The sequence below is a fragment of the Rhodamnia argentea genome, chromosome 3, assembly GCF_020921035.1.
Source record: "Rhodamnia argentea isolate NSW1041297 chromosome 3, ASM2092103v1, whole genome shotgun sequence".
Classification (NCBI taxonomy): domain Eukaryota; kingdom Viridiplantae; phylum Streptophyta; class Magnoliopsida; order Myrtales; family Myrtaceae; genus Rhodamnia; species Rhodamnia argentea.
This window is the reverse complement of record NC_063152.1, coordinates 32,370,733-32,395,525: the sequence shown is the minus strand read 5'-3', so window position 1 is coordinate 32,395,525 and position 24,793 is coordinate 32,370,733. Positions and strand designations below refer to the sequence as shown.

Here is a 24,793-nt window from a genome sequence, read left to right as displayed (position 1 = left end):
TTGATGTGTACAGTACGAGATGTTATTAATGTTCTTTTTTCTTCATTTAGTTGTTGCGAAAATTTTATCGAGGATTAATCGCGAAAAAACCTTTCGAGCTTGAGCATTTTTATTTATAAGCACCGTTCTTGATCTTGATCTTGGTCTTTTTCGTGTAGAACATATGTCCCTTATCGATTTTGTTGAAGAGTGTCCTATTTCGGGTCATGTGATAAATTAAACTTGATCTCGTGAACATCCAAGTAAGGGTGAATAAAACGGACTGATCGGATTGGAAACCGCTCGGACTGGGCCGGATCGAACCGAACCAACTTATTAGGCCCGATTCTCGGTGGTGCCGATCTGATTCTCGGTTTCATAAAGTTGGAAACCATTGATTTTTGGTCTCGCTCAGATCGGACGATTGGTTTTTATTTATTTATTTTTAAATGTAAATATAATAAATTATAGATTATTTTTTATTTCTTAAATGTAAACCTAATTTTAATGAGGATATTAAGATTAAAATTTGAGTTGCTCACCCTTACGAATAATCCATCAATTTCATTAGATTGCCCCGAAATCGAACCGGGTCCGTTGATTCGATTCGACGCCCAATTTCAGAAATGGAAAGCTGATTCTTTCGATCTGATTATCGATTCCTAAGTGGAGCCAGACCGGATTGAAAACCGATCGCTGCTAGTCCGAAGGTCTGCCCTGCCCTAGAAGCACAGAAAAAGAAAAGAAAAGAGAGAGAGATAGGAAATGAAACTAAGAAAAGGGTTATACGCAGGAAAAAGAAAAAAGAAAAAAGAAGATGGGGGAACCCAAGAATATAACCCTAGTTCAGTTCATGATACATCATCTCAATCCGACAATTGTTAAACCCCCTCCTACTCGAGTCCATCTCCTTCTTCAACGCGTGCTCTCTCACTCATCTGCAGTGTCGCTCGCTCTCTCTCTCTCTCTCTCTCTCTCTCTCTTTCCTTCTTCCTCTCCACCACCCGTTGTCTCCGAGAAGGCTCAATCCAATCGCCGCCCACAGTTTCGAAGGTGAACAGCCTCTTCAACCCTCTCAATCGCGTGTTCGTAATTTCGACTCCTCCTGTTGAAATTCTGTCCGGGTTTGTGTTTCGGGCGCCTGCAGAATCTGTGGGTTTCGCTTTGATTTGCCGTAAAGTCGGGTCCTTTCTTTTTTTTTTGCTGGGTTTGTTTGTTTTCCTGGAACGAAATCGTGTGCTGAATTATTCGAGCTGTGGTAGTCTCGCTAAGCAGAATTCGAGATATGCAAAAATGGGTTTTTTTTTTTTTTGTGAAGAAACTCTGACCAATCGAAGAGGGTTTAGCTGGATTGTGCTCATATCCTTAGTAATTAACGGAAGAATGTTTTTGCTTTCTAGTGTTCGCTTCCTGCTATTTGCATCTATTTTAGCAATCAAATGAAAAAAAAAAAAAAACCAACAAAAACTTGGCCTTTGGAGAAGTGGTTCGATTAAACCAACCTTTGCTAATTTTTCCAGCTTGTAGTTCTTCTTGTTTCTGGAGCTAGAAATGATGAAATCATTCGCTAACCGTTTTGCTATTTCTTCTTCTGGTATTTCCCCTGCAATTATGCTTGTGCATATGTTTTTTCTTTTTTCTTTTTATAAGTAGAGATTAATAATCAATCTTGGGATTCTGAAGCACTGTACCGAGATTGAATCCCTGTGCTTTGCGGAGAGTTCTTGCATATTCTGTTTTCTTAGTGATTTATTACCAATTATGTTCTGAATCTGAACGGTGACCCAGTCCCCTGCATTCCTTCCTTCATTAGTATGTCAATTCTTTTAGTCTGTTTTGTCATTGTACCGTGTCAAGATCCAGTTTTGTCAATCTTGCTACTTGTCCTATGGTGTCTGTGTGATCCGTGAGCTCCTGAGTTGGATATTGCAAAAAAATACACCTACTTCGAGCATATTGTTTGCATCGTGGATTTGTGCTACCTTTGTGTTTTGCTTCCCGATTGTGAGATTTTCATTTTACATTTTATTTTGGTTTTGCTGTAGTGCTTTCATCTGATCTGCATAATCTTTTGCCTATAGCTTAAGATCATGAGATAAACAGCTACTTCTTGGTTTTTACTGTGCCTGACCAACATCTTGTTCATCCCGTGCTAGTTCGGTGATCTCATCCATGTTTGTCTTTATAAGCTGTTGTCTTGGACAACATATTTATCTACTACTTTAACTCTGTATGTCTGTTGATTTTATGGATGCGATGCTACATATTTGTTTAACTTAGCTTATGCCTGTGTTGATAATTTCCTTGCTTTGAATTTCAGGTCCTCATTTGCTTTGCTTGGTGTTTGCAATCCGTATTTGCTCTTTTCCTCAGAGAGTAAGACATCTGGGAAATTCTATTGAGCTGGATTGAAATCAGAATGTAAAATATGTTTGCTGGCGGAAATCTTGCATTGATTTCTTGTCTGTACACTCCACTTTGAAGCACTTTACATGCATGAGAGTGCAGACATATTTCTTAACCAACTTTAGTGTGTAACAAATTTCTATGAAAGGTTTTGCACATTTTTCCCCCTTCTTTGTTTTTGATAAGATGTATTCGGTTGCTTTGTTCTGGTAGGAGGTCTGAGAAATGATATCTCTGACAGACTGATGTTTCACAGTAGTATAGTTTGTTGTTTTTTCTTTCACTTATAGGTGGAAATGTGTTTATGGTTCACAGATATGTAGCTCGTCACTTGTCCAGGAAAATATGTATGCTAATCTGTTGCTACAGTAGAGGGATAGTTAGTGAGCCTCATAAACTCCCTGAGTAAGAACTGTCAGTTAAGTGGTCTCATGTAATGAGTGGAATCTTGAGATTATACGGTGATTGATTCATTCGTGTTAGCATTTACTAACTTTACATGTTATTTTGATAGCGTACTTATCCCTTGTGAACACCAGTAATTGTGATGGTTAAGAATTTCTGGAGGTTATTATTTTTGACACCGAATTATTTACTCTTTGCAGGTAATTGAGAGCTATGGCCTCAAATTACACCAATCATACATCCTGAGACTCTTCTTAGCTTGTTGAGATTTGATCATTAAATTATTTGTTGAAAATGGACCGCCGTGATACTTCTGGTTTTGTCAGTGGGGGAGGCATGTATGCCTTCCACTAATTTCTAACTGTAGTTTTGTAGCGAATAACATTATCCCGGAAGTCAGGCAGACTGCTATTGCGTTGGCATTAGGTTTGGACTATTGGATACACATCGGCATTTGGTTACGTTATGGATCCCCGGTTCCAGAATTTGGGTTTCAGCGTGCAGTATTCTTCGAACCCCTTCAGTCTCTTGGGCGGTTCTATGCAAGTTGGAGGCTCTAAAGGTGATTATGATACCATCTTAAGACTCAATTCCCCTGGCTCTTCTGTTCATCTGTCGCCTTTATCGAAGGGCCTCAAACGCAAATTGAGTTTGATTGATGGAACTCTGGAGCAGCAGCAAGTTGGCACTCCGCTGTCCCTTGGGCTAGGCCGATGTTCTAGTTCTTCTGACAGCAAGGGTAGCTCGGCAACTGCTTGCACTGCAATATCCTCAGCCAAGGAAACTGAGGAGGAATCGTCAATGGATCTCGATTTGGATTTCACCCTCCACCTCCGGTGTGAGAAGATGCCTTGCCCAAAGAAAGTCACTACATCAGATACTAAAGCGTTCCGGATGCAACCAAAGGTTCACCTAGAGTTGAGTCTTTCAACTGGTCCTTCAGAATCAGATGTAACCAACGTTCATCCAGATTCCCCGCCATTTAAGTTGGGGCAGGGAGTTCCATTGACAGGCTGTGCATCAAGTGCAGAAGTAGAATCTTCATCATGCCTCTGGAAAGCAGGCATTCCTCTGCCCCTACTAAACCAAGAGGCTGGCTTCTTCCTCAACCAAGATGCCAGAAATGCTGCTTCATCGTCAATTGTTCCAAACCTGTCTTCAAGTGTAATAACAACGCCGAACAGCTCAGTCACCTGCACTTCCGGGATAACAAAGAAACTTCAACAGCAGCATCGTAGTAGTACTAAAATTTGTCAGGTTGAAGGATGTGGAAAGGGAGCAAGAGGTGCTTCTGGCCGATGCATTTCCCATGGAGGCGGCCGAAGGTGCCAGAAATCTGGCTGCCACAAGGGAGCTGAGGGCCGGACAGTCTTCTGCAAGGCACATGGGGGTGGCCGCCGCTGTGAGTTCCTTGGGTGTACTAAAAGTGCGGAAGGACGTACGGACTTCTGCATCGCCCATGGTGGCGGCAGACGTTGCAGCCATGAGGGTTGCTCTCGAGCTGCCAGAGGGAAGTCTGGTTTGTGCATACGGCATGGAGGTGGTAAGAGATGCCAGAGAGAGGGCTGCACGAAGAGTGCAGAAGGCCTTTCCGGCCTTTGCATCTCCCATGGAGGTGGCCGCCGGTGTCAGTTCATAGGTTGCACCAAAGGGGCTCAAGGAAGCACTCTGTTTTGCAAGGCGCATGGTGGTGGAAAACGCTGCACCTTTTCGGGGTGCACCAAAGGTGCTGAGGGTAGTACTCCGTTTTGCAAGGGTCATGGTGGAGGGAAGAGGTGCTCCTTCCAAGGAGGTGGGGTCTGTACCAAAAGTGTTCATGGCGGGACTGCTTTCTGTGTAGCCCATGGGGGAGGCAAGAGGTGCGCAGTGCCTGGGTGCACGAAGAGTGCAAGAGGACGAACTGATTTCTGTGTCCGTCATGGTGGAGGTAAGAGGTGCCAGGCCCCTGGGTGCGGCAAGAGCGCTCAAGGCAGCACTGACTTTTGCAAGGCGCATGGTGGTGGCAAGAGATGTGCCTGGGGACACCGTGGGTCAGGTTTTGGCGGGGAAGGTAGCAGCCCCTGCAACTCGTTTGCTCGTGGGAAGACGGGTCTTTGTGCACTTCATAGCGGCCTGGTTCAGGATAAGAGGGTCCACGGTGCCATGGTCGTGGGTCCCATGGTGCAGAGCCCCACGGTCACCCAACTCGAGAAGGCAAAAGAAACTGTGACCACAGAGAGCACGAGCATTGACATCACCAAGGTTACAGGTTCTGAAGTGACTTCATCTGGCACATCTTACTCTGGTTTCCAGCCACACGTCTCCGGCAACGCTCATTACCCAGTCATGGATGGAGGCCTCTCGTCCGTGTCGGTATCTGTTCCAGAGGGTAGGGTCCACGGTGGAAGTCTGATGGCACTGCTCGCAAGTGGCTCTACTCTCGTGCCAGCTAATACTGAAGCTTCAGTTATCGATCTATCTAAAACTGGGAAGTCCATGGTGCCTCAGAGCTGGATGTAAGTCGCGATGTCTACTTTGCACCATATTTGACCGTGTCGTAGATGGAGTATCAAGTCTGTTCGTGTGTGCCTTCTCCTCTCTACTGGTTTGCTTGAGATTCGTTGCAACCCTTTGGCAACATTAAAGGGACAAATTGTTAGGTTGGTAGTCATTAATGTCTGGAGTCCTGGTTTTGTCGTCATGTCTCTGCTGTAAATATTTATGCGTATTTTTAGCTGGTTGCGAATACAGGTTATTTTACTTGTAAGGTCAACGGATGCCGATCGTCCCGTCTGTCTGCCTGGGATTCTGGTTATGTAATAAAGCCTTGGTTATGTGTAAATGCTTCTGGGGTGAAATGTTATGCGTGTATGGTTTGGCAGCTTTTGGTTTATGTAAAATAATTGCCTCGCTCCAAGATCATTGCGTTGCTTTCTCTGGTCTGAACTCAAGGGTTGTTGCTCTTTTTGTTTGATTAGGTGCTCCCCCTGCATTTCTTAGCGTTCTCTGGATCACAGAGAGACTGACTTGAGTTAAAAGAGTGGACAAACTAACAGCATTTAGTAGCATTTCCTGCTCTCTTTCAATTTGCACCGGCTTTGGAGTCTGGTTACTATAATGCGGTATCGGTCTATGGATGAATCCGATCTCATTAGATAGAGGTGAAGAAGCCTTATTGATGTCTGGTACTATCAGTTTAGAGAAGCATTGAGTCATCATACCCTTTTCTAGTAGTGAGGCTGTAAGATTTCTTGCTGTTAAAAGAATCATAATCAATATCAGTGCCAGACGGTCTGTATAGACCTGTCAAAATGAGTTATATTCAGAAATGATTTTAGGAAGGTAAAACCCAAAATAATATGGGTGTTAAATAGATTCACAATTTATTTAAACTCAATTCACCTTTTTCACTGTTTCTCGTCCTTGCCGGCTCGGCACTCACTTTTTAGTATGGTATGAGTTGTTTTAGCAATAATGGTCGGGTTAGATATGAGTTGGATATGAGTCAAATCAGGTATAAGCCAATAAATTAGTATTTGCATGGAAATGGATCAAAATAAGCTTAAATTATCTATTTGGGTCGAACCATTCTTAACTTGACCAATATGACGGGTGTAGGTTTGCATCATTGCGGCTTTATCTTGACTATATCCCTCCTAAGTTACGCTTGCACATGCATCATATTTGAGAAATACGGAGGGAAAAGTGTCAAAAAAGTCATAAACCTATTGCATTAGTATCAATTCATTTTATTGATACAAATTTAGTTCTAAATCTTTGCATTTATGCCAATTCGCACAATCCAGTTAATTTTAGTTGGAAATCGCTAACGTGGACGCCAGCCATCCCATGTGGTACAGTAGAGGTTTTCATGGACATCTTTAAATAATTTTTTAGTAACTTTTTGAAATTTTTAAATAACATTTATATTTTTCCTTTTTTTCCTTTTTTTTTTGTTCTTTGCAACGTCCTTCCCTCTTCTGCGTTGCAAATGGCCAACCACCGCTTGGCCGCACGTCGGGACGGCTAGCCTTCTTGGGCCTCGCTGGGCCGAGGGCAGCCCGTGAGGGTGAGCCTCGGCACAACCGACCCTTGCCTAGGCCGGGGTGGCCTCACTAGGCCGAGGGCAACCGGCTTTGCTCGGAGTCGGGAGGAAGCGCGTGAGGACAAATCGGATCTTCTTTGTGGGTCGGCTTTGGTCATTGGTTCAACTCGTCTTGCGTTTTGGAAACGACAGCCTTGTTGTGGTCGAGATTGGATCGAACTTTGACCATCAATTGTTGTTAGGTTCGTTCGATTTTGTCGTCAATTTTTCTTTTTTCAATTTGGGTTGGTTGGTCTTAAAACGTTAGGTGAGCATTGAATCGGGGTCTGTCGTAGATCCGGTGATGACGACTCTCGCCCAAGCTAAGGAGGCCTCACCGAGCGTCGCTTTTGCCCCGGAGACTACTGCCGAGGCTACCCCGGCATGAGCAAGGATCGACAGTGGTGAGGCTTGCCCTCGCTAGCCCGAGCACGGGCCAAGCGTGCGGCCTGCGGTCGACCACCCGCACCGTAGAAAAGGGAAGGGCGTTGTAGAGAACAGAAAGAAGGAAAAAGGACAACAAAAAGAAGAAAGAAAAAAAATAAAAAAAATATAAGAATTATTAAAAAATGCAAAAGTTTATTAAAAAAATATTTAAAAGTGCTTACGTGGTCGTGTTATGTGGGACGGCCGGCGTTCACATCAATGATTTCCTATTTAAATTGATCGCATGGATCGAATTGACACAAATGAAAAAGATTTAAGACTAAATTGGCATTAATAAAAGATTTAGGACTGAATTGATATTAATATAATAGGTTTATGACTTTGTTGACATTTTTCCCGAACCACGGACGTTGTCTTTTGTAAAACGAGGTTTGAAGACTGGCATGTAATCGAGTTAAGAGTTGTTAAAGCTTCAAAATCGTCGAAAACTCCTCAAGCCCAGGCCCAAGCCCAAGCCCAAGCCCGAGCCTAAGCCCATTTATTTTCATCTTAAATTCAACGCCTACTTTTCCTCCTGCTATAATTCGGACAACTTCCCTGCAACAAATACCGCGTTATCTCCGTTCAGTCAACTCCTCTCTCTCTCTCTCTCTCTCTCTCTCTCTCTGCCTCGTTGACCAGCCTTTGACTCTCTCTCTCTCTCTCTCCACCAATGGGCAACTGCAACGGCCTCCCCTCCGCCTACGCCCGCCACCGCCCTTCGGGCTCCACCGATCCCCACGGCGGCTCCTCCGCCCCCGACACCAACGGCCTCAACATCCGTCCTCCCTCTCCCAGGCCCTCTCGCCCCCCTCATCCACCCTCCGCCGCTCCCGCCGTCGGCCGCGTCCTCGGCCGGCCGATGGAGGACGTCCGTGCCACCTACGTCTTCGGCCGCGAGCTCGGCCGCGGCCAATTCGGCGTGACGTACCTGGCCACGCACAAGGAGACGAAGCAGCAGTTCGCCTGCAAATCCCTCGCCACTCGCAAGCTCATCAACAAGGATGACATGGAGGACGTTCGTCGCGAGGTCCAGATCATGCACCATTTGACCGGCCACAGGCATATCTTCTCTCGAAATCAATCGAACCGTGTCCCTGATTTAAATTGAGTTAGATTCATTCTGTGACTGACAATGTATCGGTGTTGAATTCATAGGAGGTCGATCTATTCTAGCTAGGAGTAGGTCTTCGGCTGACTAAACTTTGACTTTGCTTCTCTATCTTGTGATTGGTGTTTATTGCCTGTCTTCTTGCATTGAATAGGAATATAGTGGAATTGAAAGGTGCTTACGAAGATAAGCATTCAGTGAATTTGGTGATGGAGTTGTGTGCGGGTGGTGAATTGTTCGACCGGATCATAGCAAAAGGCCATTACACGGAGCGAGCTGCGGCGAACCTGTGTAGGCAGATTGTGACGGTGGTGCATAATTGTCACACTATGGGAGTTATTCACAGAGATTTGAAGCCTGAGAATTTCCTTTTTCTGAGTACTGATGAGAATTCGCCATTGAAAGCTACTGATTTTGGCCTCTCCGTTTTCTTCAAACAAGGTACCTCTGGTTCTCCTGTTATTATCCATTATGTCGCGCGCGCGCGCGTGTTTTCCTTTTGTTGCTGTAGTGATTACCATATAAGGCATTGCGGTGTATGATTCTGATGCCAAGAGAAGAAATTTGGTACAAGTCGTATTTAACGATGTTTGAGTATGTGATACATATTATTGCCTACATATTTGTTATTTGCTGCTCAATTCTTCAGTTTAAGCTAGAAGGTCACCCTGCAACACTGTGATTATGGTAATGTGGAAACTCTGCTTCTGCTGAGGGATATAAAAGAAGTTTCTTCCTCCAATTTCTGAAAAACGTATATGGAACGTCTGAGTGTGAATTGTGTGGCTTGAAATTTCAAAATTTAGCATTGATGAAAAGTATAGATCATCATGTCCTGTGCTTTGATCCTTTTCTAGCTGTGATATGACGGTATTTACGCAATATGTTCATTTGTGTACTACCCAGGGTCACATTCCTTTTTCTTTAAGCTTTTGTTTGCATAATATATTTACACTGTTGCTTCTTATTTGTCTGCAAAAGAGTAAGATGTTTCCAGGGCATTTGCGCACTATCACTGGGGGTCATCGTAAGTAGGCCTTAAAAGCATGGACGAGAACAGTTTCAATCTTGGACAAAGATGATATTTTTTTATTCTTCTATGTTCATTCCTAACAAATGATAGATACTACTTGTTGATGAGCTTGGTTTATAATTTCTCATGCACCATGTTAGGTGATGTATTTAGAGACCTTGTTGGAAGTGCATATTATGTGGCCCCTGAAGTACTGCGCCGTAACTATGGTGCTGAGGTGGATATATGGAGTGCTGGTGTGATCCTTTATATCCTGCTTAGCGGTGTCCCTCCTTTCTGGGGAGGTATGCTTCTTGTGCCTCGCTAATGACCAACTTATTTCAAAGTAATTTACTTTTTTCGGCGAATTCTTGTGAGAATTTCAGTATTTCTAGTTTCGACGTTTGATTTGTTTAGGGATGGATGACGAAAATGTTGGTGGAATAAAAACAGAGCCAGGACATAAGAATTATTCATTTATTAGGTCGTTTATTTTTACAGGTCACTTGGCTAAGTGATCAAATTTATGTTCCTTCTCACAATCAGCATGGAGATAGTGCTTGGCATGGATAATGGATTCGATTACCATCAGGATCAAATTTTGTCACTGTTAATAGGAGTCAGAAGATATTGACACTGCTTATTCCACCTTGGCAGTCATCCTCTTTTCTTTCGTTTTATGCAGAAAATGAGCAGGCCATATTCGATTCCATTCTACGGGGGCATATTGATTTTGTATCAGATCCCTGGCCATCCATATCTAGTAGTGCTAAAGATCTGGTAAAAAAAATGCTCCGCGCTGATCCAAAAGAGCGGCTTTCTGCAGTTGAGGTGCTAAGTAAGTAAAAACTGACTGTCAATGATGAGCTTACTATTCATTGATGGGATATGCTGCACTTTCAAAATCAAAACAATTTTGACAATTATGCCAATAAAATTTTGAAGCTATCCCTCTGTATAGAAGATCGAACTAAGATTTCTTGTGTTTGCCTTGGAATAGGATACTATTCAATTTTCTTTATCAGCTTATGGATTAAGGGACTTGGAGAAATGATTGTCCTACGAAAAATGAAGCAGGGGCCCAGGGGTATACGTGTTGATGTCATCAACAGGGCCAAAAAAGGAAAAATAGAAGCCTTTTGGTAGAAGTAGAAGCATAAATTGCAAATTTGCTAACAACGAGATATAATTTTTTAGCTTTTAGAATATTTTATAGCTATTAGAAAAGTCATATCTATGTGCTTCTACTTTTACCAAAAGGCTTGTGTTGTACTTTACATGTTTTTACTATGTATAATGCGTTGTTACTCAGAGAAAGTGATTCTTTAATTGAACGTTGTAGATCATCCTTGGATGAGAGAAGATGGAGATGCTTCCGATAAGCCTTTGGATATTGCTGTCTTAACTAGAATGAAACAATTCAGGGCAATGAACAAGCTAAAGAAAGTGGCCTTAAAGGTGAGAACATCTGTGCTGTTAGATATGTTTCTTTCAGCTTCTTCATGTACGTGAGTTGTCTTCCTTTTTATTTAGCTAGAATCGTTGAATGTGTTCTCTTGTTGTGGGGTTATGGAAACAGAGTAGTATCAGGAAGCTAACTCCACATCATTCAAGTTTTGTTGGTTGACGGCCAAAAGTCGAAAATAAGAAAAAGAAACAAGTTTGTTGGTTTTGGTGTGACATGGGTTCGAGAGCAGCAATTTGACAAAGCTATTTAGCCTGAATTTTCTTGTTATTTCTTCTTCTTTCATTTCTCCTAGTATAGATGTTATTTGCACCTATTAGCCTTGCATTTGGATAGCTCATGGGACTCAAAGCTTTGTCTTCTCCACTTAAAGGCTAATGCTTTTTCTGGAAAAGTTCTAAGAACCATAACTTTTGGCAACACACTTTCGTTGGTGCAGTATGTCTAAGGGTACAGTGAGGCATAGACAATTGACTATTTAGTTTGCTGTTTGTCAACTAGAGACGCTGGATGCTATCTTTGTGGTATGGTGGAAGTTTAGTTATGTTGGAACTAAAGCATTCGCTGGCCAGCTATAATGAGGAACCGGAAGTTCAACAGCTGTAAAGCTCACTGTTAGCTAGAACTTGAAAAGTCTTTATGCCTATTGTTTTGTCAAGACAGGTATTGAATACTGGTTGATTCATAGTTCTCTATAGTAGTGCACATTCTGAGAACCTTTTGCATTTACCATATTATCCTGAGAATTTTGTTGGAAATGCTGCATAAAGATCCTCCTCTACCATAGTATATGTTGGTTAATACCTGTATATAGTGAACTTAAACTCAGGTGCCACTTTCGCAAAATACACGTTTATGGTTTCTTCACCTATAGCACCTTCGTTTGAATTTCTTGTCAAAAATGGAAAAAGGAGTTGAAGAACTATCAAAGGCTTGAGCATCTGTATTAAGGGCAGTATGAAAATTGTTGCTGGAACTGTTGTGATTCACTGGTATAAATTACATATCATTTCTTTGTCCTTCTAGGTAATTGCTGAAAATCTTTCTGAAGAAGAAATTATGGGGTTGAAAGCAATGTTTAAAACCATGGACACGGACAATAGCGGAACAATTACTTATGAAGAGTTGAAAGCTGGTCTTCCGAAATTGGGTACCAAGCTTTCAGAGAGTGAAGTTAAGCAGCTGATGGAAGCGGTACTCTTCTCAATATGATTTCCAGCTCCTTTCCTGTTTAAAAAAGAAAAGAAAAGGAAGTGCATGGTTGCTCCTGCATAATAAAATATTTGGTTTTTCAGGCTGATGTTGATGGCAATGGGACGATTGATTACATTGAGTTTATAACAGCCACTATGCATTTGAATAGAATGGAAAGGGAGGATCATTTATATAAGGCATTTGAATATTTTGACAAGGACAAGAGTGGGTAATTTCCTTTCTCGCACTTGAGCATGATTTTTACATTCCCGTTCAGTTAGCGAATCTAATTATCAATCAACGATTAAATTATAGAAAAGTGTGATGCTCACTTGCATGTATCTGCTGCCCTTTGAAGGTATATCACAATGGAGGAGTTGGAGCATGCACTTAAGAAGTACAATATGGGTGATGAGAAAACAATTAAGGAGATCATTGCTGAAGTCGACAGTGATCGTGTGAGTTATTTTCTTCTCTCATGTCCATTCATGCTCAACTATGGTGCCCTAAATGTGCATAAGATATTGCCCACCTATGGTCATCTCCTAGTACGTAATTTACGAACAGCTCAACTATGTGGCTGTCAAAGCGTAATTCATGTATATTATGTGACTTGGCAAAGTTGCTTTAACAAGTACAGTGATGCAATGACAGTAGAGAAATGACGGAAGATGGTTTGGCCATTGGCCTAGGTCCACTAGAAGCAGCAATTCACCTGTCAGAATTCGAAGTACAATGAAAGAGAAAGAACTCTCAAAAACCCATAACCCACATATACACCCATTATCTCTCACACACTCTGAAATAGCACTAACAGAATATATATACTATAACACCAATAAAATATGATGTATATCCAAGCTGGTCTGTGCTGCGAGGGCCCTCCATTTTCAGCACATACCTCATAAAAAATGATCGATCAAGTCGCCATGAAATTTATCTTATTGAATCGCAAATTGGTCTGGCACACAAATAATTCAAGTCACAATTAACATCCTTCAAGGAAACACCCTTGCATGTTTTGCTTCCCTTAGAAAAAAGAATCTTAGATCATTACGTTTGCAAAAACACTAATCAGGTATTTCTAGCTTGGTTGAAGGAATGCTTGTGTTCTGGGCTAACTTTTTGTTGGTAGGTTTTATGTTTTAAAAGTGCTACTTGTGCAACGATTTACAGCTGAAAATGTACAACTTGCGAAATATATCGCGGTATTATTTCATGGAGTGCAAATAGAACACATAAGCAAGTAAAAAGTAGAGTAGGTCATGAAATTAATTAGCGCTCCATTTGTGTAAGTTGGAAATCTCTATTGAGCTTCCACGACAAGGTCTTCTAAGTTACGTTCTTAACACTGTTGTTCCATGAAGATCAGCGGACATTGTTACTTTGTGGCATACCTTGTGGCCTGTTGATTTTAATCTTCTTGTGACGTATACGAGCGTTTCTGAATTTATCAGGATGGCAGAATCAACTATGATGAGTTTGTTGCCATGATGAGAAAAGGAAATCCTGATTTGGCCCCCAATAGACGTCGGAAATAGTTGGATGGCATATGAAGATTTCGGTTGGCCCAAAACAATGGCGCCAAGCGGATTGTGGATTGTGTGACCGTAATTATGACTGTCGAGAATCAAGATAACAAGCTTTTACATGCTTTTAGCTACGGAGTCCGCATTCTTGCTTTCTGATGTGATTTGCACGCAATTCATCCGTGCCTCTGGTTGCTGCTCCTTTGTTAGTGCGGAAATACAGGAGATTACTGGAAATTTTGTTGACTCAACTTGTAGTTTTGAGGTTGGACATATCTCGGTTGGCTTGAGTGTGAGTGTGTGCTTTATTGCAAAAAGCTTCTAAACGGTTGTATTTTCAATTTGTTGAGGTAGATTCTGAGGAATATCTAGAATGATCAAGTACGGATCCTCTCGACATATTTCCATTTTTTTTCCTTTGACATGTACATCAGTAGATAACTGTCCTCTCCCCAAACCAATGTAGGATCGCATACCTTTCACTTTTCGAAGCATTCGCAAATGGCGATTCAATCGATTTGTCGATGGAAATTATAAGTCTTGTAAAGTGTTTGCATATTCCTTTCTCACAATGCAAAGTTTGGTAGGAAACACTCCCACTGCTCACTGTCCTGCAGTGTGATTATGTCTTTTAAGGCCTACGGGCAATGATTCGCTGGCTAACGTAGTTGATGAAACTGCTCATAGCATGTGGAGCCCAACCCACTGATGTATTCGTTTGTTGATTTCATGTGGTCTATTAGGTGGGATCCAGTGAACTGTTCTGCAGTGAAAAGAGAAAGGTACATCGAAAGTTTTAAAACTTGCCACAAATACAATTGAGTTTTAAAATTTATAAAAAGTGTAATTAAATTTTGAAACTTATCAAATTAGTGTAATTGAGTCCTTTCGTTGACTCTGTCCGATTTGGTTATTGGAAAATGTCGATGTGACTTATTTTAATATACTCACTCCTACATAGTAATGATTTGGCTAAAATATGAAACATAAGGCTAAATCAACGTTATTTTAGTCCAAGTCTGATTTTAAATATAAATTTTATTTAAATTATATTAAAGTAAGAAAATATAATTAAAAAAAACACAAAAAAGGGAAATTCAGGTGCGTGCGTGTTTCCCTTTTTTGATTTTTTTTTGCTTATTCTTTAGTTTAACTTAACTAAACATTATATTAAAAATCAGATTTGTACCAAAAAGATATCGTTTTACTTTATAATTTTTATTTTAGCCACGTCATCACCACGTAGAACAAAAAATATTTAAAAAAAGCCACATCACATTTTCTATTAGCTAAATTGGAAAAAATTAACGAAAGAATTCGATTGCACTAATTTGACAAGTTTTAAAACTTAATTGAACTTTTTATAAGTTTTAGAACTCGATTACATTTTCGTAACAAATTTTAAGACTTTCAGAACACTTATTACTAGACATGGCCACGGGTCGGTTTGGGCCCACAACCGGCTCGTGGAATAACCGGAACCGGCCTGGCCCCTCACGAGCCGGTTCCAAACCGCCCATAAAAAAATAAATAAATAAGGGGGAAGGAGCCAATGGCTCTTTCCCCCTTATGGCTGTTGCAATTATCCCTCCTTTTTTTTTTTTTTTTCCTTCTTCTTAAATTTCTTATAAAAACCATTCCTCCCATTTCATTTTTTCTTATAATTTCTTTCAAATTCTCTCAATTCTCAATTCTCTCAAATTCTTTTAATTTGGTTAATCCCGGCTCAATTTTGTTAATTTTCTAAATTGGCTTTACGCTCAATTTTCTAACAAAAAATGGCAAGTGAAAGCCGAGCTGGTAATAGGGGAAAGAGCCCGATCCCAATGGGGATGGAGAAATCCGATTATCCTCAACATCATGATTAATATGATTCTCGTGAGTTTACATGTTGGGTAGACGATGATAGCAATATCAATTATGTTCCTAACATCGAGGACGTCCCAACGCAAGAAAGTCTTTATCCTCCTACCGGCGTCGAAGAAACGTTGGCGGCAAAAAAGCCGAAAGGGCGGGCTTGAGAGAGTACATCTAACTTATGGTAACACTTTGACAAGGTACATGTAAGCGGAGACAAGTGCAAGATAAACTGTAAATATTGTACGAAATCATACAATTTTAATAAAGAAGACGGCTACGTAACATACCGTCGGCATCCGACGCAAAAACATGCAACGCAAGCGGGGATTGACACCAGACAACAATAAATTTTCGGGTACGCCAATCCTAACACTTCTCCTTTATTTCGTTATAGTGATGAACTTTATAAAGAAACATTAGCTCAATATGTTGTCATTGAACATTTACCTTTTACTACCGATGAAAAATTTGGTTTGAATTGTTTGATCAATACTGTTTGTACTCCGTAAGCAAAATCAGTTCCGAGAACTACTCTGAAACGCGAACTTTTCAGGGTTTATAAAAAACAAAAAAAGGCTTTGTAAAACTTTTTTACAGATTTCAATGGACGTGTGCATATAGGTAGCGACATTTGGAGTGATTCTTGGCAAATTCATTCTTATATGGGTATCACATGTCATTGGATAAGTGACAATTGAAACATTCAAAAAAGAGTACTTGCATTTCGAGTATTTGATGAAAGGCATACGACCAATAATAATTATAGAATAATTAGGCAATTTTTAGAATAATATTATTTGATTAATAAAGTTTTTTCAGTTGGTTTTGGTAATCTTGCGTCAAATACCGCTTCCATTCCTAATTTAGAAAATATTTGTAAACCCTATTTTGGCGGACAATTTTTTCACATTAGATGTGCTTGCCATGTTTTAAATTTATGAGTACAAGATGGTTTACGAATTCTTGAGCCCTTTCTCATCCTAATAAAGAGAGCAATTAAATTTTTATAGAGTTGTCCCCAAGTTATGAAAGAATGTGGCAAATTTTGTAAATCACATGAACAAAAACCAAAAAGATTTTTAAAAGATGTTCCGACTAGTTGGAATTTTACCTGCAAGTTGCTTCATCAATATTTTGCTTATAAAGATTTATCATGTACGTTTATTTTAAATAATGTTTATGAAATTAGTTTACTTCTACAAGATTGGGTTGTTTGCAAAAAAAAATTAGATTTTTTGGAAGTTTTTAATGATGCAATTTATACTTTATCTGGTGTTTATTATCCTATTAAGTATTTATTTTTAATAAAGTGTATTAACATTGCTGGTATTTTTTGTGAATATGAAAAATATGTTCAATTAGCTTCGACTATTATAGCAATGAAAGCAAAATGGCTACATTATTAGGCTCGCATTCCTCTTATTTATTTGGTTGCTATTTTTTTCGATCCACGTACTAAATTAGATGGTTTGTATGATTATCTGAATGATTATTATTATGATTGTTTACATTTTAATGAAACAGTAGATATTAAAATTATACAAGTAGAGATTAAAGACGCTATAGTAGCATTATATAATGAATTTTGTAGTAGATATGGTTTAGGTGATATTAGATTTTCTCAACCTAGTGCCTCACAAATGAAGGAGAGTGGTAGACTTAGTAGATGATACAATTTGCTCATTAGTAGGCAAAAAAGATAAAAGGAAGCAACATGTAATATTTTCGAATTAGAAAATTATTTAACCATTGTTTTTGAGTTCCATGATTCCGAATACAACACTGATTTCAAAATTCCGGTGTGGTGGAAGACTCATTCAACCCAATTCCCAGTCCTCGCTCTCATCGTAAGACAGATGTTAACAACCCTTTCTTCAACAATTGCAGTTGAACAAGCATTTAGCGCTGGAAGATTAATTTTGGACGACCGCCATTCAAGACTAAATCCGAATGCTTTGGAGGCTCAAGCTTATGTCCATGATTGGACAAATGATAAATTTCGACAACAAGAGCTGGATCGAAACAACGAATTCTTCAATGATGATAGTGGAGATACCACCGCCACGGGTACCATAAGGGGTAGCGACGATTGACGATGATGTAAGTTGGAATTATCAAAGGTAAAAGAACTACACGAGTTTTGATTCTTCTATCTCTAAAAATATATGTAATCGATTAATGATAATTCATTAAGTTTAAGCCATTTCCCTCTCCCTTTTTTCCCTCCCAAATTTGATTACAATGTACAATTTGATTATAATTTATAATTTATAATTTTTTTTATTTCATAATTTATTATTTAAAATTAAATTTTAAATTCGAAATCGGAACCAACCCTTGAACCGGTAGTTCCAAACCGAAACTGGGACTGCCCCTTTAAGGGCTAGTTCTGGTTCTATCATGGCCATGAACCGAAACCGCCGGTTCACGAACCGGAACCCGCGGTTCACGAATTGGAACCGGCGGTTCACGAACCGGAACCAACGGTTCACGGCCCGTGACCATGTCTATTTATTACTATAGATATAGAAAAAGTAGACTTAACGAGACAGTGCAATTCTAGGGGCACATTGCACCAGCAAAATGCGCATTAATAAATCTACAACCTAAGAATGTGGCTCGCCTCCCTTGGCCAAGAGGTACCCTGAAACTCACCTCGTTCTCTCGGAAATCCGAGTTGAGCCAGCACGTGCGGGTCGACCCATCCCAAGTAACGATGGTCAAAGGAATTGTGGGATTTTCCTATAATGTATGGCTACCTTCGTCTATGTTGGTGAAACTCCGAGTCGCCCTTAATTTCAGGAGTGAATTTCAACTTTGACACAGCGGACGTCAAGCACACTTTTTTCATATGACAATATTCTTCATAGCCGATGAACGAAAGGACAGCCTAACCAAGAGAAGAAGACAACAGCGTAAGACAACGGTGTTCGGTTCAACCTGTCCCTTCGTTGCCACTACCCTGGCCAATGTACGTAGCAGCCTCTGTAAAGCTAAAAGACACGACTCGTAACACTTACCAGTGAGTTTCAGGACCTCCCATCGGATCTTTAGTTTGCAATCATTTCACCAAATTATTTAGATGAAGTCTCTCTGCTTTGCTCCCCAAAAGAGCATGATAATCCCTCACTGCCAAATACTGGGCTTCAGTAATACCATCAAGACATTAGACGCCTGGGACAAATGCTAATGCAAGAAAACAGATAATTTCACAAGGCCACATCCTCCTCGGCCATTTGCGCAGTGGTAGTGCTGCCATCAACACCTATAGCTTTTCTGAAACAAATCTTGACAGAGCTCGTTGGGAGGCTACAAGTTTGCATACCTATCTCACGGTTGAACGACAAAGAGAGGGTATTGATAACCATAAAGCTGCTGAAGATAGAAGCTAGTAGAGTCAGAGATCTTACACTCTCCAACCCTAAAGTGACGGAACTTTCAGCAACAAGATAAAGGCAAAATTAGATTACAAATCCACTTTGAGGGCAACACTCCTCATTGGGAGAGCTTCCATGGAGCGCAGTTGCCCCGAGAAAGGGCTTCCTAAGAGCAAAATTACAACAACTACTTCTTTGACTCCAACTAAGTCGGCCTCAATGGAACGCGCTTCTATCAGTGTCTAATTGAAGTGAGAAGAAAGCACTCCTATATGAGAAAACATGATCTAAGCTCACTGCAATCAGTATCCATGAGAACCTCCATTCACTCTTAGACAGATCCATTCTCTTTGCAGTTTTTGTGGCCACAACTGGTATCTGCCAGGGCAGATCCACTCTAAGGAGACAAGCCTAGCAACAGACCTTCGAAGCTACCTATAATTTCAATCTGCCCTTCTCGTATTATCAAGTGACTCAAGCATGAATAAAAAATTGCCATCATTTGAATGACATGCTGAAGGACCCAGCACCATCTTTTGCATTGCCATGACTATATTTTGAAGGAAAAAAAGAAAAAAAAACCTCGATCATAGGGTCTCCTGGGATGCTACAAGCTCTATTATGCTCATCCCATGTAGCTCTGATTCCATACATCTCAAGATAAAATCACATCACTCACTGTTATCACAAGTAAAAGTCGAAGATTCAACACAAATCACAGCATAAAACACTATGTCAACAAACCAATACTAGCTAGCACAAAGATCCATGCAATTCTGAGCATGTCTGAAGAAAATGAAGGGACAAAAATCCAGATTCATCCACATCTGAACCCAACACCAAAAAAAGCATGATGAAAACAGGGTTCATGCCAATCATGGATAATTTTGGCAACTTCAACCAAAAAATTGAAAAACTACCACATGACTGCAAAGGACCTGGTATGAGACAGAACATTAAATAGTTTAAACCTTCTTCTTGTCCTTCAAAGGCCCCTTTGGAATCTTGCTCAAAACTTTCTCATCAAACACTGCATACTGCTTCTTGATCTCAATAGTTGCCTTCTCCGCAAACGGGTCTACCTTGTCCTCATACTTCTCATAGAGCACAGGCACAGTGTGCAGTAATACAAACACTGTTTAAGAAACAAAACTCTATCCATAAGAGTTGATGGGGAGACGTACACAATCAAACTCAACAAATATAGAAACACCTCCTTACCCAAGTAAAATAACGTCAAGAAGTTGCAGCAGCTGCCCACGATAGACATAACCCAAAAAACAGCAATCACCTAATTTGTCCACATTCAGTTCTTCCATTAGAATGTGAACAGAAATTGCAAAGCCATGTGCAAAGATTCAACCGTAACAAATGATCGCGAAGAGCACCACACATGCTGAGAACAACCCTAAGCACAAGTATGAACATACCAAGAGAAACTTCTTAAGATCTCTTCCGGAAGCAATCTCCCTCAGTGTAGCAATTGCACGATTTATTTCAAAGCTAAGTACAGAGGCAAACTCCAAGACAGGTTTCTCTGGTATCGACACTTCAGGAATGTGAGGTGGCGTCCTAAGAAAGAACAATTAAGGCAAGATAATCCCATCAAAGCAAATAGGAGAATATCGAATTTAACATTATCTACACTCAAATAGATCTAGTACACCATCAAAATCTTACTTGTGGATGAATGTAGTAGCATTGGACCACAAGAACAAGATTGCAAGGCCAAGGATTAAGCCATGACAAACTAAAGTGAGAAAGTGGTACTCAATCAATTCAAACAGAACCCATATTGCCGTTGCAACACCAAGAGCACCTGCTGATATCTTCTTGTTTCTCCATAGGAGTACATCAGCAGCTGTTCCACCACAATTAAATTTGAACAGCTTAATAACAAACTACTGCCATCAGAGATATGTATAGCAGGGTGAAGAAGATACAACACACCGGCGGAAGCAAACAATCATTAGAATGTTGAACTCGAAATTCATCAAAGATGCAGCACCAATTTGCATAATATGTCACGTCATATCGTGTCATCGTCACTGCATCATCTTAAAATATTAACAGGAAAGTTTCAATGTGACCCGGAAAAGAGGACAGTTTCACAGCCTTAAAAAAACAGTCTTTAACACTGCTCGAAGCAAATCTCATCACAACCCAAGAAACCGACCTTAACTGGACAAGCCAAAGCTTAACACAGGCATCTACAGATGCTACGCCAGTCAGCGTGAAAAATTACCCTAGAATGGCAATAGTTATCAGTAGGTCAACACAAACTTCATTTGTAGCACGTTCGCCACACTATTTCCAGATCTAGATCACATGCATAATCATCCGAGCGGCACGAAAAGCACCCTGGAATGAAAAACCTCGATGCATTTCATAACGTGCTAAACAATCAAGCAGACAATAAAAAATGTGAAAGTATCTCATATAATGAATCAGATCAACAGATCGAATAAATAGATTCCGATTCAACACAGCTCCGTCTTCGGAACCAATTAAAGCAAAACCAAACCACCGCTTTCCGCAAATCAACAAGCAACCAAAATGCCGGAGCTAGATCTCGACATCAAATCAGAATCCCCCTCAACCCTTCAAACACGCCGGGAAGAACAAACAACGACATCAAGATCGCGAAAAACAGCGAGAGCAACACGGATCGATCGATCGAGAGAGAGAGAATGGACTTACACTTTCCACCACCTAGCACCTTGTGAACAGGCTGTTCCCGTCCAAACAGGCGGTAAATCTTAGCCTTCACCTCGGACGGCGCCGGGTTATCGTCGTCGGAATCGTCGGACGAGGAGGAGTCGTGAGCGTGGATCTTCTCCGCTATCTTCTCCATGATGGACTCGCCGCCCTTGGGTTCCTCGTGATCCGCCATGCGACAACCAAATTGCTCCGACCTTTTCCTTGACCCAAAAACCCTAGACACCCGAAGCGACGCGTGTGGTTTAAGAGAGAATCTCAAAACGCAAACTCTTTTTTTTCCCTCACTCTCTGGCTGCGATTTCAGATCCTGCGTAACAGACGCTGTACCACACAATCCTTTCGCCTTTAAAATGGGGAGGGGCGTGCTTCTTTTCAATCTCGGACGTCGGATCGTTTTCTCTCTTTCGATCCGAGACGTCCCTTCGGTTCGGCGCCGAACCTGGAGATTCAGATTGGGAAATGCGGGGCACGCACTGCGGGTGACGGGAGGTGGCAAAAAGTCTTATCGCACTGCCACGCACGTTTTAGAAAAACCCTTCTTTATTACAGAACCACAGTTAGAACTAGAACCCTGAACACCACCACCATCTTTGTCAAGATGAGAACACGAAAATTTTCCGACCGACGAAGAATGAATAATTTGGCAAATAAATTTTTACCAGTCACGAAATTTATTATTTGAAAAAAAAAATCACAAAATATCCTAAAGCATACCCACTGTGATACACTTACTCTAAACGTTCTTTATGACACAAAAAATCCTAAATTTTTTATCGGCGTGATACATTTCTCCCAAGTCACGCGAGTAAAAATTTCGAGTTTATTTTGGAGCAAATGTGTCACACTAGTATAAGTTTGAAACCTTTTGTGTCGCAAAAAAGAAATTTGGGATGAATGTGTCACAATTGACATAATTTATGATTTTTTATGGCTTTTTTCCTAATTATTTTAAGGAATACGAGGGTTCAATTTTAGAAATTATTTTTTAAACCATTTATTTATCGCGAAACAGCCGAAATATTTATCAAGAAAAATGATGTTTGAAAAATGTGGATAGACATGTTCACGAGGTATCATGGCTATGGTATGCCCCACATGTAGTGTTTTTGCGACATTCACATCATGCTTTCTTGTGGGGCATGAGATTCTCTTTTGCGCTAACCTCAATCTATTATTGCCGCAAAAAGAGACATGGGATAAGATAATCTTGACCTTAGGTTCAAGATTGCAAATGGAGGTGCTCGTGGCTCTCGAATAATCTTTGGGAAATCTAGATGCTAAACTTGTTTGTTATTATTAGAAAAAAAAAAGGCGGTAAAATGGTCCGACCGATGTGCTTCGTCCTAGCTAAAAAAAAAAAAAATTGTCCAGAGATAATTTAGATCGAAACGGATCAATAACATGCTACTATGACGATGAGTTTATGGACCATAAGGACTTGATATGATATAACGATTCGGATGCTCAATGGTGGTGGATCGATTTAGTGGCATAATAGCGTCTCATTCTCTTAACTATTGGTTAAAAGACACTATCTAACTCAGCAAGTTGAAAGTACTGAATAGCATTTTTAGGAGACCATATATATTTGAAAATTGACCCAAAGCCGGTTTGCATTTCGTGAGCCATTTTTGGATGGTCTTGATGTACATGCATCGTTGGATCATGTGAATCGTACATGGATCCCACCTCATCCGACGGTTCATGCAAATTCAGCTTACATTCGACAAGATTGTACCAGAATTTTCCCATTTCGTGTGAAAAAGAAACAAATGCATGAGGACAGCCACTTTAGAAGGCAAGGAAGGTGGATCAAAAAGCAGAAAAAGTGAAAGGAGTTAAAGGGGGACAAAAGGAAAAGGACAGCTATGTCAAGTCACATAAATTGGCTGTTGCTAATTCCACCTTTCGGTTTAATGATGTCAATGTCCAGCTAAGCTCCATGATAAGCTCAACCATGACTTCCATCAACGTTTTTAGCCAAAAAAAGATTTAAATTCAGAACTTTCCATTCTGATGTCACACAAGTTTTCATAGAATTACTGTTAATTATTCTAAAAATTTAAGCTGTTAGATAAAAACGTAGCGTAATATGTAAATATTCTGACGGTTCGGTCGAAAACCGATTCATGATCGAGTCTAGTTTAAACAATATGTAATTCATTCTTAATCAAATTCGGGATCGAGCTAGTCTAGCTAATTGAAACTGATTATTTCCTTAGAATGGATTCCGATTCTACCCCTTTGTCTATTAGAGGGTTTAACAAGTTGTACGTGTAAAACACTGGACCCGGGTGCAGCTTGGATCCGAAAGAGTTCAAAGTTGAGTGCATAACCTTTGAAGTCAAGATGAGCTAAAACAAATAATAATTATCTAATACTACTATCAAATAGGCACAAGCGTTACGCGTATATGCACAAAATTGGCATACAAGGGTATTCTAATCGTATCGTGGATATCAGATTTGAAAATTGTGTTTATATGACGGATAGATTGAGCAAAACCACCTTATTAAAATTCGATTTTTTTAAAAAGAAAGGTGTTGCAAGAAAGAAAAGATTCAAATGTGGTATTAAAATTATAACACAATCGATTATTGTACGCATTTATGCATGAAATAATTAAGTAATTGATGATATTCTGGGAAGAAAAGAAGATTGAAAAGTCTTAACAATAGGAGGTCCTCTTTATTTTACCATAATAGTATTGGTAAATGCATCTAAGCCTTTTCAAGGAGGGACCATTCACATAATTTAAAGATGGGCCTTGGATGATCAAATTTCTTGGTCCACATTCTATTGTCCATTAATACTAAATTCTAGGTAAGTAGTTGGACTCATTTGATGTTCTCAACTTTGATTTAATGGGTCCATAAATTACTATGTATTAACTATTTGAGCAAAATATTTGTTATTGATCTCATCCAAAGCCTTATGGAGATCTTCCCACGGCGAAGGATCTGATGCTAGACGACTCTATCTAGCTCTTCTATCTTTCAAACATCTCTGTTAAATGCGTCTACTAATGTGGAATTGTCGAGGAGAGGGAAACAACAAGTTTCTAGCAACTGCTAAGGACTTGATCCGTATGCACAAAATTCAGGTTTTTGTTGTTGTAGAACCAAGGCTAAGTGAAGACCAAGCGACGAAAATTGTCAAGAAGCTTGGCTTTACTAATCATGTTTCGTGCTGAGGCTCAAGGCTGTTATGGCATGGCACTTCCTTTACTGTGGAAGTGGAATAAG

At 40.3% G+C, this 24,793-nt stretch overlaps 3 protein-coding genes across 5 annotated transcripts; 2 read left to right on the top strand and 1 right to left on the bottom strand.

Annotated features, from left to right (window-relative positions):
* The first annotated feature begins 835 nt into the window (after positions 1–835).
* LOC115754694 lies at positions 836–5,693 on the top strand. Of its 3 annotated transcripts, XM_030693811.2 has the most exons (4): positions 836–1,032; positions 2,300–2,355; positions 2,991–3,816; positions 3,883–5,693. In XM_030693811.2, the coding sequence occupies exons 3-4, from the start codon at positions 3,256–3,258 to the stop codon at positions 5,287–5,289; spliced, it is 1,968 nt and encodes a 655-aa protein (XP_030549671.1). In that variant the 5' UTR covers positions 836–1,032; positions 2,300–2,355; positions 2,991–3,255; the 3' UTR covers positions 5,290–5,693. The 3 variants fall into 3 exon arrangements, with proteins under 3 accessions (XP_030549671.1, XP_030549669.1, XP_030549670.1); XM_030693809.2 differs by having other exon boundaries at positions 2,991–5,693; XM_030693810.2 differs by having other exon boundaries at positions 2,300–2,400; positions 2,991–5,693.
* Positions 5,694–7,861: 2,168 nt separating this feature from the next.
* LOC115754695 (calcium-dependent protein kinase 1) lies at positions 7,862–13,847 on the top strand. The gene is made up of 9 exons (XM_030693812.2): positions 7,862–8,341; positions 8,545–8,831; positions 9,564–9,707; positions 10,088–10,240; positions 10,745–10,860; positions 11,894–12,061; positions 12,163–12,290; positions 12,420–12,519; positions 13,519–13,847. Exons 1-9 carry the CDS (start codon positions 7,953–7,955, stop codon positions 13,600–13,602), a joined length of 1,569 nt encoding a protein of 522 aa, XP_030549672.1. The 5' UTR covers positions 7,862–7,952; the 3' UTR covers positions 13,603–13,847.
* A 5,715-nt stretch (positions 13,848–19,562) lies between these two features.
* Positions 19,563–21,881, bottom strand: LOC115754697 (reticulon-like protein B1). The gene is made up of 5 exons (XM_030693814.2): positions 21,528–21,881; positions 20,508–20,688; positions 20,258–20,399; positions 20,049–20,118; positions 19,563–19,962 (listed from the first exon to the last, which is right to left on the bottom strand). Exons 1-5 carry the CDS (start codon positions 21,718–21,720, stop codon positions 19,793–19,795), a joined length of 756 nt encoding a protein of 251 aa, XP_030549674.1. The 5' UTR covers positions 21,721–21,881; the 3' UTR covers positions 19,563–19,792.
* Between the last annotated feature and the right edge of the window lie 2,912 nt (positions 21,882–24,793).

Excerpts from the sequence above, each read along its gene's own strand:
- LOC115754697 (XM_030693814.2), bottom strand. The coding sequence starts at position 21,720 with ATGGCGGATCACGAGGAACCCAAGGGCGGCGAGTCCATCATGGAGAAG. Across the intron at positions 20,689-21,527 it reads GGTGCTAGGTGGTGGAAAGT|CTGCTGATGTACTCCTATGG; the intron begins GTAAGTCCATTC and ends GTGGTGGAACAG. Across the intron at positions 20,400-20,507 it reads GCTACTACATTCATCCACAA|GACGCCACCTCACATTCCTG; the intron begins GTAAGATTTTGA and ends GTTCTTTCTTAG.
- LOC115754694 (XM_030693809.2), top strand. The coding sequence starts at position 3,256 with ATGGATCCCCGGTTCCAGAATTTGGGTTTCAGCGTGCAGTATTCTTCG.
- LOC115754695 (XM_030693812.2), top strand. The coding sequence starts at position 7,953 with ATGGGCAACTGCAACGGCCTCCCCTCCGCCTACGCCCGCCACCGCCCT. Across the intron at positions 9,708-10,087 it reads TGTCCCTCCTTTCTGGGGAG|AAAATGAGCAGGCCATATTC; the intron begins GTATGCTTCTTG and ends CGTTTTATGCAG. Across the intron at positions 12,062-12,162 it reads TTAAGCAGCTGATGGAAGCG|GCTGATGTTGATGGCAATGG; the intron begins GTACTCTTCTCA and ends TTGGTTTTTCAG.